General features: G+C 42.9%; 1 protein-coding gene across 1 annotated transcript in view; it reads right to left on the bottom strand.

Annotated features, from left to right (window-relative positions):
- Positions 1 to 5,979: 5,979 nt before the first annotated feature.
- The window catches only part of NWD2 (NACHT and WD repeat domain containing 2), a 153,114-nt gene continuing 145,229 nt past the window's right edge, over positions 5,980 to 13,864 (bottom strand). Inside the window, exon 7 of the mRNA XM_003773324.2 lies at positions 5,980 to 12,893. Within this exon, the coding sequence (XP_003773372.1) occupies positions 8,964 to 12,893 (3,930 nt within the window). The 3' untranslated portion in view covers positions 5,980 to 8,963. The remainder of the gene's footprint in view (positions 12,894 to 13,864) is intronic.

Raw genomic sequence — 13,864 nt, 5'->3', positions numbered from 1 at the left:
ACTTCCTGAGGCAGCTCTTTCCCCCAAGAACTTTCCCTTAGCCTTCTTTCTTTCTCCTAAAATAGGAGTAATATTCGCAGCATTTAACTCTCAAAGGCTTGGAGCAGGTAAAATAATGTACTTTATAAAATGAATAAAAATACTACTTGTAAATACAAAATTGAGAACTTTTCAAATCTTAAAACGTCAGTTATCGTTATTGCCATTTTAGGCTTGTGGGCTCTTAGACCCCTTTTCTCTTGGCCTCTAAGAAGGAGTCATTCATTGGGCTTTTGGTCTGGAACTTCTGCAAATGGGATTAGATTGCTGACAGTCCCCCTGGCCCCAGAGACTGGATTATGTCAAACTCCTAACGGGTTAATGGTGAGGCTGCATCGGGATGGGGAGAGAGGGGGGGATATTGCCTTGACTTTAAAACTTTTTACTTAAATTCAGTAAACTCAACTGGGACTGGGAGGGAAAAGCACCTCCCTGACAAAGTGTGTTGGACAATTGCGCCACCTAGCGTCCGCGCCTTCAATATTCACTTCAGGAAGGGACCAAGGACAGGGATTTAGCTTGTAAGAAAATGTTAAAGATGGAAATAACCTGTTCCTGGGCTTAGGGCTGGAAAGGATTTTTAAGAGTCATCTAGTCTTAATCTCTAATTTGATACTTGAGTATCCTGAGATCTAGAAAGGTTAAATACCTGGGTAACAGACAGAGTTGAACCCAGATCCTAGCCCAGCTTCTTAAACACAATTTCACAATCCCATAGGGGGTCTTTTAATGGAATTTGGGGATCATGAAATTATGGTTTATTATCAGTAAGGTTTTGATTCGTATTCCCATACCCACGATCCTGTAAAATTTTCTTTGGCCAAAAAGGGTCCCAAGTGGAAGAAATTTAAGAAGCCCTAGAGATCCAGTACTTTCCCCCCTACATCACACTGCCTCTTTATTGTCCCTTTTATTATCCCTGTCAGTGTTAGTGAAGTTGGTTTTGTTTTTGATTTCTTTCCTGAAGACCATCTTTGAACTTTTTTTTTTTTTTTTTTTTTTTTGCTGAGGCAATTGGGATTAAGTGACTTGCCCAGGGTCACACAGCTAAAAAGCATTAAAAGTATGTGAGACCAGATTTGAACCGAGGTCCTCCTGACTTCAGGGCTGAACATTTCTTCTAATCCATGTTTTGAGATGGAAATCTCTGAGCAGCTTTAAAATGATCAACTTTAAGAGGAAATTTTGGAAATGTAATGATGTTATATTTTTAATGGTCTCATTTGATTAGAACCAGTTTCAGCAAATCAGCCCTGGAACTTTCAATTCTATAATGAGATGGGAACATTTTTAGATATTCGTTCCTATTCATTTACTTGGGAACATTTAAACAAATCATAGGTTGTTATCCTAGATCAATTCCTATGATCTATTAGCCATTTCAATCCAACATGTTATTTGGAAGTTATTTGGGCTTAGAATAAATAAGACATAAACTGGACAGAATTCCAGTTGGTTTAAGATTCTGCCTATAGGGTATTTCTGCTCTATCAGCTATTTCAGCCCAAATTTGGGCTAAGAAGAAATAAGATATAAACTGGATATAATTCCAGTTGGTTTAGAATTCTGCTTATAGGGTATTTCTGTTAGCCATTTCAAGTTAAAACATTCTTTGATACTGTATTTGGACTAAGAGTAAATAAGACATAAATGGGACAGAATTCCAGTTGGTTTAAGATTCTGCTTATAGGGTATTCTGAGTTATAGTTAAACCAAATCATTTTAATTTAAGCTCTACTCTAGCAATCTAGCTATTCACTAGTCTTTAAACACATGGGATGTGATCCTATCCCCATGTCTTGACATGCATCCCTAGCCCTGGAATGCCCTGCTCTTATCTCGATCTCTTGCCCCAAGCCTGGAATGCCTTCCCTTTATCTCCATTGTCTTTCAAAGCACTCTCAAATACCACTTATACAATTCTATGAAGTTAGAAGAAGGCTCACTGATATCTGATCTCTTCTAGCATTTCACACCTTTTATGGGCTTAAGGAACTGCAAATTTATATGATTTATAGCAGGAAGGGACCTTAGAGAACAGAGGAGCCTTGGGGTCAAGTAGAAAGTGTTCTGGAGTCAGAGGGCATGAAGTCAAAATCTGATTGTTGATCAAACGACATCTCTGGAATATGTCTCCTTCTCTCCTCACTGGTATCACTCTAGTACAGGCGTTCCTCGCCTGACATTTGGCTTATTGCAATGGGTGGGCTTACCTGCCTGTGGTCTCTTCCCCCACTCCAAGCCATCCTCCATTCAGTCCCTAAAGTTATTTTCCTATTGTATCTGATCATAATGCCGCCTTTCCCGCCTCTATCTTATCTCTCCATCCTCCAGCTCAGTATACTTTAGTGGCTCTTAATTGTCTTCAGGAGCAAATGCAAAATGCTGTTTGGCAATCCGAGAAGTTTCTGACCTAGCCCTCTTCTGCCTTTCTGGCTTTCTTATACTTTATTCTCTGCCCCTTTCTTTAGTCCATTAACACTGGCCTCCTGGAGGTTCTGTGATCAAGATACTCCACCTCCCAGTTAGGGACATTTTCTCTGGCTTTCTTCTGTGCCTGGAATACTCTTGCTCCTCGGCTCCATCTATTGACTTCCCTCCTGCTACGGGAAACCTTCTCCAAAACTTCTTAATTCCAGTGCCATCCCTCTACTAATTATTTCCTATTTATCTTGATCTCTTTCCCAGCAATGGCTCTTCCAATTCATTGGCAAGCCATGGTGCTATCTCTCTGTTGTTATAGTTCTCTGAGAAAGAAGGACAAACCACAAGTTATCCTGTATGTAGCTTGCTTTGTATATATTTGTTTTGTTTTGTTTTGTTTTTGTCTCTCCCATTAGATTGTGAGCTCCTTGAGGTCAGGAAATGTATTTTGTCTCTTTTTTGTTTTTTATTAATTTATTTTAATACACATTGTTTTATAAATCATGTTGGGAGAGAAAAATCAGAACAAAAAGGAAAAACCCTAGGAGAGAAAAAAAAAAACCCAAGAGAAGTGAACATATCATGTGTTGATTTACATTCAATCTCCATAGTTCTCTTTCTGGATGGCATTTTCCATCTAAAATCTATTGGGTTTGGATCACTGAACCACTGAGGAGAACTAAGTCTTTCATAGTTGATCATCACATATTCTTGCTGTTATTGAATGTATTCCTGGTTCTGCTTGTTTCACTCAGCATCAGTTCATGTAAATCTTTCCAGGGCTTTCTAAAAACAGCTTGTTCATCATTTTTTGTTGAAAAATAATATTCCATTACCTTCATATACCACAGCTTGTTAAGCCATTTTTCTTCTTTGTACCCTCAAAACTTACACAGTGCCTGGTGCATAGTAGGTGCTTAAAGATTATTGACTAATTAGCTTTGTCATTTACTAGTTGTTCTACTTGGGCAAGTCACTCAACCTCAGGTTCTTCATCTGTGATACAAGAGGACTAGACTAGTGACATCTAACTCTAAATCTGTGATGTGATGCAATCATCTTGTTTCATACATGACATGAAAGATAGGGATGTGAACCATCTGCCCAGAGTCTTCCTAGCACTAAGAAAGTCAGGATTTGAACCCTGGACTACAAATCCAATGCTCTTTCTCTCTGTCTCTCTCTTTTTTCCCCTTTTTTATGTTGCCTTTCTTGTGTGTGTGTGTGTGTGTGTGCGTGTGTACATCTTAAGTCTGACTAGATTGTAAATTACTTGAGGACAGTCCTCTATGCACAGATTTGGTCCCTTTTCTCTAGATGGGACCCTTGCTTTGTAGCTCTATCTCTAATCACTCCCCTCAGGGCAAATTTGCTCTAACTAAACTGGAGAACTTTTTGCTTCCTATCCATGATCTTCACTACCTTGCCTTATCTCCCTGATCATACATGGCTGAAACTTGCATTGACTTTTTGTCACAATTTCATATTTGGTCTCGCTCATCTTGTAAATCTCAAATGAGAGATGGACTCTAAACAACAGTTTTCTATGTTCCTCATCACACCTATTTACTTTATTGATAATACCCTTTCACTTCCTATTTCTTACAGTGCATGATTTTGTACTTCTCTTAGGGCTTGATTGTGGTTTATTTGGGTGTGTGTTTTGCTATCCTACAAGATGATAAGATTCATGATAGCAGGACACACTTGATATTTTAGATACACAGATGTCTAGTCCCTAGCTGTGTGTCCCATAGTATAAGGGGTGACCTTAAACACGGTGTCTAACATAATACACTTCACATACTAAGTGCTTAATAAGCATTTGAATCTACAAAGAGAAATTTAGTCTGTAAAAAGAGAAGGAAAATATAACATTTTGGAATTAGTAACCAGGAAATTGAAAAATATTTTCTTAATGTTTTAAAATATGTATTTTAAAAATAAACGAAAAACCATTTATTAGGGATTTATTATCTGTCAAGCACAGTGTTAAACATTGGGGGATACACTGCAGGAGCATGGATAGTTAGTCCCTGATTATAAGAAGCTTACTTTCTAATAGGGGACCAGCAAATATAGAGAAATGGTGGCCAGAGAGGGGCCCTTTGGTCAGAAAAGTTACAAAACTGGTAAATGAGACCCTAGGGGATTATGTTGACACATCCCATCAATGAACAATGACAGAGTTTATTTGATCATGGTTCATGGTGAAAGAACATGACATTTTATTGGAGATATTTACTAGATTTGTGACTGTATTGGTGTTGAGAATTTTTGGTAAAGGACTTCCTTCTATCAATGTAGATCTATTACTGCCTTGCAATTTGTAATCTTAGTTGTTTGGTGGTATTGAGAAATTGTGATTTGCTCAGGGCCATATAGCTAGGATACATGAAAAGCAGGACATAAAATGGGACTTAAATGTTTCTTGGTTCTGAGGCTGCTCTCTATTCATTATATCAGTGCTTTTCATTCATCATATGAAGGGGAAAATGATAATTTTGGGGGGATTGTTATTGTTTAGTCATTTTTCAATTGGGTCTGACTCTTCATAACCCCATTTGCAGTTTTCTTGGCAAATGTATCATGTAGCTAGTGAGTGTCTGACCTCATACTTGAATTTAGGTCTTCTTGAGTCCAGTCCTCGTACTCTATCCACTGTGCTACCTATCTACCCCCTTACAAATAATCAAATTATGACAATTAATACATGATTGCTAGTACAATATTTCTCTTTAATTTCCCACTATTGGCTGTAATAATAAAAACTAGTTTTGTAAATCTAAGAGATGGAAAAGAGAAAGATGAGATTTTTACCTATTGGTCTTACTGCTGCTCTTGCGGCATCCAGTGAATAGAACTATTTGGTGAATTCTGTTTTGTCCATCTGAAATTATCTGGGAGCTCTCATGAATTCCCTACAGATTCTAGGAGTGGAGTAGCTACATGGAAAGGTCTGTAAGACCGGAGGTAGCAACTTGTGGAATATTTTCCTCTTCAAGACTGATCTTTTCCTAGAGTTATAGGATAATTACTTTGGAGCTGGAAGGGATCTTAGAATTCATTGATTCCAGTGCTCTCAATTTATAGAGAAAGAAACACTGGGGCCCTGTTAATGCCAGAGGATAGATTTGAACTTGGATCCTTTAAATTTAAATCTAGGACTTTGCTTATTATACCATCGTTGATGAACACTTTGTTTATTATTGTCAAATCTGAGGATCATGATTCTATATACGATGCTTTGATGGGTTAAATTCTTCCTTCCTAGTCCTTTTTCTTCCTTCCTTCCTTTTTTTTTCTTCCTTTCCTCCCTCCTTCCTTTTTGTTTCCTTTCTTCCCTTTCTCCCTCCCTCCTTCCCTCTTTCTTTGTTTCTTTCACCAGTCCCAGTACTGATCTGCATGGAAGCTTTACTCTCTTTTGTTTTTCTGCTTCATGCTTGTTTACCCTTCCTTAGGCTATCTGGTGACCTTTTGCTTCTGGGAGATGACCATATTGGGGTCCAACTGAGTGGACATCAGTTTGATTTTAATTCAAAATACACCTCAGAACTCAAGGTACCAACCAGCTTCAGCCTCCTTAGTGGCAGGAATTACAGGCATGTGCCATTACATGTTGCTACTTTTCTTCCATCTCTCCTCTCTTTTGTTTCTCTCTCTCTTTTCTTTGTTTCTTTCTTCCTTCCTTCCTTCCAAAATCCCTCTTCTTTTAACCTCAAAGATCACAAAGCCATAGAACATCAGAACAGAAGGAGCTTCTCTTCCCTTCTATTATAATCCCTTTATTTAATAGATGAGGACGTGAAGATGCAGAGATATGGGATCACTTGCCTAGGTCACACAGCTGATTAATGGCACAATCTTCAGCTGCATCATCAAAACTTGGAAAATACTCCAAAAAACTCCAAAGCAAATTAGTTTATCTTTTATTCATACAAACAATGCATACACAAGACTGTATATTGTTTGAAGACTGCCATAATATTCTAGTTTACCAACTCTGTAACAAAATGTAACTAAATGTAACATTTAAGAAAATATAAATCTCTGGTTGGGTCATTTCCCCCAACAATACAAAGTTTACATAAAAACATTCAGTATGATCTAGGAGTTGCAAACAAGTTAGGAAAATCATTCAGATCACTCAAGACTAGATTGGCGTTTACATAGAACATTCATACACTACATGTAATTCATCGTGGTGTTTAACTTGTAGAAATTTAGTGGCACAGAGGTCCAACTCAGACGATTAATAGCAGTACCTTGAATGACCTTGCTCTGTCTGATGAGCATTTTCACATACAATCAACTCTAGATTATATATCTATGTACACAAGGACTGGATCTGCCTCTTGGCTATATTTCCTGACTTGGGCTCAGGCCAAAAGGACCACACTGAAGATCCAGTCTTGGCTTGGAGGAGGAGAATAATTTGTATCTGAGTCATATCTGGGGGGGGTGGGGGGGGGTTAGTGTCTCAGACTACATTTCAAGGCCAAATATATAAAAAAAAAAGCATGAGTGATATGCCGTTCAATTTTTCTCCATTAGTACCAATAATCCAGAGTTGACTATATTTCACATCACACAATCTTACAATATTCCGATAGGGGATATAGGGCAAACTACCACTAACCTCATTTTATGTTTGAGAAAGTGAGAAACAGGGAGGTTAGATGATTGGCTCACGGACCCAAAGCAAGTCAGCGGCAGAACGAGAAACTAAAACTCCTACCTGTTCAGTACTCCACTTGCTAGAGGATCTGTTTCCTCTTTTAAAAAACTGGTTAAAAATTAGCCAAGGACAAACCATGTGTACGATGTAGCAGGGGAAAACCAGAATCACTTTTAGTTTTTAGGATGTAACCACTTTCCTTGAATCGGATGGAATAGTTAAAAAATATTTAATATTTCACAGCTCCTGCCTTGAAACTGATCACACTATATAAAAGGCTCAGAACAGTCCAAAAGCAGGAAGTAAAACAGATAATAAGCCTACATACATATATAGAAGTAAGAAATTTATTACAAACAGGAACAGTAAAGAACCTTTGGACAGCCTTAAGATTTTATGGAATATTTTAGCACAAATACAGGCATATTCTGTTAGTCCCAGAGTATTTGGTCATCTCCGCGGTCAACACAGGACAGAAGAGGAATGATAGTAAGGCAAATGTTATCAGTAGATCGTACATGGCATATCAGGAAAGCTTTCTTTCTGTTGAAATTCAGTATAGGGATTTAGGAGATAATTCATACTTTCCTAGAAGAGAGTGAAAAGTAACCTTGGAATACAATAATCGAGTTGAACAGTTTAACTGCATTTTAATGCCCTTATGTGAGTATTTGTTACATCTAGCAACATATGCACTTTGAAGGAGACATTAAAAAATGAATTTTGAGTATTAGACATATTCTTTTGTAACTCGGGAAATAGATTTTTAAGAATGGTTTCGTCCTTTGCATGCAACTTTTGCAAGAATGATTTTCTGCATCTCTGTTGCCCTTTTAGCTGCCGAGTGACTCTTATCCTATCCAGCTCATAATTCATATCTTCCCATCTTTTAAAGAAACTTTTCCTTTATGTTGGGACAGAGTCCCTGGAGACTTTCATATGGTTGGGATTGTTAAATTCCTTTTGCCCTTTTCACTTTCTTTCTTTTATCCCCAGATACAAGTCTTTGCAATCTGGATGGTAAAAGGTAGAATGAGGTTAAGGCTGTATTTAGATAATATTAACAACCAAATGTTGCCAAACAAGAATTAGTTGGCATCTTGAAGACAAAGTAATGGTTGTTTGAATTGAACTTAAAAGGAAAAAAAAAAGCACGACATGATTTTGGTCAAACTGCTGTGTGTGTGTGTGTGTCCTGCGTATGGTATCTGAATAAACTGAAGAGGTTATATTTCTGGCAGATACTGAGTTAGAATCACTATTTTCTAACTTCTAGATAGAGCAGCAATGAAAAAAGTATTGCTAGAAATGCCCAGTTAAGATTTCCTACTTGAATTCACTTCCTTCTTCCAAGGAGCTATGATTCTATCTGTATGGATGTCCTCATCATGACAGTGGATCACACTCTTTCCATACTTTAGTCTGTAATTTAAAGCGTTGCTGTGACCGGAAAAAAAAAATCAAGTGGTAATTAAATCTTCCAAGATGGTTTTGTCTGAACTTAGGGTAGTGTTTGGGCAAACTATGCGATCTACTGCAGGATCCGTTCTCAAAGGCCTTTTGCCCTGTCAGACTTGGATTCTGCCTTTGAGAGTACAGGCTCACTTCCTTATAATGAGGAGCCATTGGAAGAGGATTTTTATGCGTTAATCTCAACTATAGCCCAAACATGTTTCCATCTCTGTAGTTTTTATACATAAACCATGAGCAGTCGCTGGGGTTCCATTTTGCCCTAGAAATGCACCACTTCTCCCTCTCCTAGAGAAGACAGGCTTTAGTTACTGTGCGTCCCGAACTGCAGTAAACCTGTTTAAAGGTGTCATTAGTTGTCAGCAGTAAAACTGTGACCTCTGCTCTCCAGGCCCGAGCATCCACGCTCGTAGAGGTTGTGTTTTTTGGTGGGCGTAGCTTCAGCTGCTTCCGTGGGATCGGTGACCGTGATGGGGCTGTCCCTGGCGAACACCTCTGTGGATTCTCTCCAGATGCAGTCGGCGGTCGCCTTAAAGCAGAAGCTATTAGATTTGGGCCTGGATGCTTGTGTGGCACTGTTGAAGATCTGCCGGCTGTTGGAAGTGGCGATTTTGATTTTCAAGGCGGCGTCGACCCGGTCCACGACGGTATAAATCCCTATGCTTCCGTCGTCAAAACCCACGATGATGTTCAGGTGCCTCTGCGACAGGGCGAGATACGTCGGGGTCTTGTACAGGGAGCAAGCCCCGATATTTTTGCCATCCGCAAGTCTCATGACGATTAAGCTGGAGACCGCACCATTGTCGTCTTCCTCTTCCCCGTTCTGGAAACAAATGTAGACCAGGTAGCGGCCGTCTCGAGACAGCCTCTGCCGCCAGATGATTCCAGCCGCGTGGACCACTCGGAGCTTCCCGCTGTACAGATCAAGCACATTAATGTTCTCGTCTCCCCGGGAGAGGATGCCTAGTTTCCCATTGGGCGAGATCTCGAAGTCCTCCAGGTTTTTGAGGAAATTGTTGGGAAGCTGCACGCGGCGGCAGATGACCTCGTCCGTCAGGCTCCAGAGGTTCACCGTTTCCGTGGACGTAATGAAGACGATGATGTCGGGGCAGTCGGGGATCAGCTTGAAGTTGACGATCATGGTCCCGTCCTCGCAGCAGAACTTCTTGGTGATGCTCCCTGTCCACAGGCTGACCGCCAGGACTTTGTTTTTGGTGATCCCGACCACAAAGGTGTTGGCGGAGGTTATGAAAGCGTTCTGCAAGGGGGTGAGGATGTTGCAGACCCTGTGGCCCGTGGCCAGGCGCCACACCCGGGAGGCGTTCTCCTCACAGAGCGAAACCACGAACTGGTCGTTGTGCGTAATCAGCAGCTGCGAGATCCTCTGCCCATTGATCCGAAAGAGGTTTTCGCCGCTGTTGGTGTGCCACACGTACTGGCTGCATTTGTCGTCGGACGTCACCATCACGTCCCCAGAGGACGTGAGCACGCAGTGCTCCACGATGCCTTCGTGCTTGAATTCTGCCTCAATGAAGCCGTTGCTAAAGTTCCACTTGTGGACCGATTCGGAGCCGTCCAGGGAATAAATGATCTCACCCCTGGCGGGTAACACCAGTCTTTGGATGGGTTTCCCGGTCTTGTCTATGTTGGACATGGCCGTGATGATGTCGATGTCCCAGATGGAAAGGACTCCGCTGGTCGATAGAGACAGCAGCATGTTGTGGTGACTGGACTTGACCAGCTTGACGATGGTTCCCGAGATCTCCTGCAAGCTTGCCATGCACTGGCCGGTGTCCCTCCTCCAGAAGAACACAGCCGAGGTATTTTCCATGGTGGCGATGATGCAGTCCCCGTTTTTGGACAGCACCGCCGAGACAAAGCGCTCGTTGTGTTTGGCCCTGAACTTCTCAGTCACCTTCCACAGGGTGGTGTCCAGGAGCTCGATGCCGAGGGCTTTGCAGATAAGAATGGCGCTCTGGTCCTCGGAAAGCTCAATGCTGACCACCTCGCTGTCTTCCCTTCGGCAGTCGAAGTCATCAGTCAGCTGGGGATTGGTGATCTCCTCGGTATTCCACACCGAAAGGCTACCCTCACTGTCCACCATGACCATCTCCTGCGCCGTGTCTAAGATAAGCAGAAACTTGACAAAGCCACCCGAGAATTCGGACGTCACGGTGGAGAGCTTCTCTCCGCTGCCCAAGTGAAAGATGGTGGTGGTGTTGAGGGACTGGCCGCAGAAAGCGTACAGGCCGTCCAGGGAGCACTGTACGCAGGTGACTTCGTACCAGCAGTGGAACTGGTAAAGGGGCCACCCGTAGAGCAGGTCGATGACGGTGACGTCTTTGCTGGCCTCCAACCAGGCCAGGGCGTGGGTGATGGACAGGGTGAACCCGTTGATGAAATTCGAGCCGCTGCCGTGTTTGACTCCCTTGATTTCCACTTCGGACAGCAGGCAGGAGTTGATGTTGTCGTAAATCAGCAAGGTGTTGTTGGTGGTGGCCACCACGAGGTACTTTTCGTCGGTGGTGAGCTTCATGCCCAGAATGACGGACTGGGCGGTGGTGATCTGCCTGAGGAGCTGCCGACTTTCCACATCCCACGTGCTAATGGAGCCGTTTTCCAGAGCCGTGAGCACGGTGCTGGGGTTACACGTGGGCAGGATCTCGGTGACGTGGAGGTGGCTGGACGACAAGGGCAGCCTTTCCGGGCTGTAAGTCACATCCATGGAGGAGTGCAGGGGCACAATGGAGCAGTATTTTGGCCCGTCCTTGTCGCACTCCAGAAGGAGGTGCCTCAGCTTGGGTAACGAGCTGACCACCGGGAGCAGCCGCTGCTGGAGCTCGGCCGACAGGGAGCCCGGGAACGTGACGATCTTGCTCTTGATGCCCCGGAGGATGCTGGCTAGAAACTTCAGTTCCTTCTCCTGGGAGTAGTTGTAAGCCACCTCGATGTCTGCCAGGGCCTTGTCGAACTGGCCGATCTTCACCATGGTGTACAGCCAGCTGAAGTTCATGATGACTCCGTAGAGCAGGTCGTCCGTTTTCCCGCATCTCGTCAAGTGGTGCAAGAGCTCCGACATCTTGCGGTGATTCACAAAAAAGATGTCGGGCTCCAGCGGATTGCACTGAAACACCCACGGCTGATCCGGAGCCTGCCTGTCGAAGGATGCCTGCTCCAGGAAGTGCTTCTCTTCGTCCAGCAGACTTCTGCTTTCTAGGTCCAGGCAGCCGTTCAAATACGGGTCCTCCAGACAGAAAGCTTTCCTCCGGCCCCCGGACCAGACCCCCAGGAAGTAATCGGCCAGGATCGTGTGCATTTCTCGCAAGTCGCCGTCATTTTGGAGGTAAAGCTTCTGGGCGATGAGCTGGAGGTGCCTGTTGGCCCACACCAAAAGGGTGACGTTTTTCACGTGCCGTTCTATCAGGTACCCGCTCAGGCCCTCCTTGAGCCTCGCCACGTACACGTAAGGCACCCGCAGGGGGTTACTTGGTCGCACGTTCTCATTGAGCTCGTTCATGACGCTGTTGTCCAGTGCTAGAACGTCTTCCAGTTCCATCTCGCTCAAGCCCATCTTGGCCATGGTGATGTACCCCAGAGCACGCGACACTAGTTTCTGCCCGCATTTCCTCTCCAGGGCCCAAAAGAGCTGCTCTATGCTGTCGTGGACCGTGACGCAGAGCGAGGATTCATCCACATCTTTGTGGGACCGCCAGGTCCTCACCTCCCTGAAGGTTAAGTTCACAAACATGGGCAGCGTGCACTTGGAGAAGGCTTCGTTGACGTAGATCTGCTGCCCCGACGTCACCTTCCTTTTGACGCGCAGCAGCTGGTGTTTGAGCACCTGACTGCACATCTTTCTGTCCCTGGGCACCAGCTCGATGTAGTTGTCTTCCTCGTGGATAAGGCACCTCAGTTTCTGCAGGATCCCGTGTTTGTTGGGCAGCGTGGAGAGTACTATCCGTACAAAACGGGGGAGGTGAACGGGGAGCCACCAAAGTTTTCTGGCGTCATCCATTTCAGAGAGCTGTTCTAGAGCATCGAATATTATGACCAAGGGCCTCTGAAAGGAAGACTCGTTCAGAAGGTTTATAAACAAGTCCCGAAGATCGTGGATCTTCTTGGGATAGCTTTGCATCAGACACCGGTAATTAATTGCCAGTTGTTCACAGATGCTTAGAAGTAGATTCTTAAGATCGGTGCTCATGTCTGTGGTTCCCAGAAATCTTACAATTACCACTGGGTCAGATTCGGGGCCCATTTCTTCATGTAGCCAACCGTAAGCCTGAAACACAGAAGCGGAGTTTAGAGGGACAAGTGAACAACTAAACCGGAAATTTTTAGCATGCTACTTATTTAGAGGTCGGACTTCTGGAAACTCAAAACCATCTGGAATATAGCTAAGAACTGGGGAAGCAAAAACAAACAAACAAAAAACGCATGTAAGTGGATTAAAATGTGAACACAAAACTCACGAATGCAAAACCAGACATTTTACTCTGTAAGAAGTCCTTGAGGCTTCACTCAAAATTTAATGACTCTGAAAGAACACATTATTCTACAAAAGTTAGTTATCTAATTTCTCAGCCCAGGGAAGTAGCAAATTTGAAGAGCTTATTTATACGTTTGTGGACAGAGGTTGGAAAAAGGCAGGCCGATGGATAGCATTAAGGAGGGACAACTGATAATTCGGCATTGAGGAAAGAAAGAGAAAAACTATAAAAAGCAGAAAGAAATAACAAAGTACAAAAAAAAGAGTTCTGTCAAAATTGTGCTCTGTGAAATCCTGTTTAGAGTTAGCTTTAGCAAAATGTACTAAAATTAGAGAACGCACGTTAGAGGTGAAGAGAATAGTGATTTTGGAGTTAAATAGCCTAGTTTTGAATCCTAGTTTAATATTCCTTATTACTGTTGTCTCCTTTTTTGGATTGCTATTAAAAATGAAGGCTCCTAAAAACTGAAGACCTTCTTCCTAGTACAGACTTTGCTATTCATTAGTAGATCTCTTAACATCACTAGGCCCATGCTTCTTCACCGGCCCTCTGGGGATAATGATTTGGGTTTTGTCTAACCTAATACCAGTTGCTGTGAGAAAGCACTTTAAATTATTATAAAAATGTGAATTACTGTCACCCCAAACACTGTGAGGTGTTTCAGAGATCACAGAATGGCAGGATAATTGAGAAAGTAGATAAGTGGGGCGGGGTAGCTAGAGAAATGTCATGGAGAGGCATTGTGGTATGGGGAAAAGATAGA

Source organism: Sarcophilus harrisii, chromosome 6 (assembly GCF_902635505.1).
Source record: "Sarcophilus harrisii chromosome 6, mSarHar1.11, whole genome shotgun sequence".
In the NCBI taxonomy this organism is placed as follows: Eukaryota; Metazoa; Chordata; class Mammalia; order Dasyuromorphia; family Dasyuridae; genus Sarcophilus; species Sarcophilus harrisii.
This window is presented reverse-complemented; position numbering and strand designations above follow the sequence as displayed.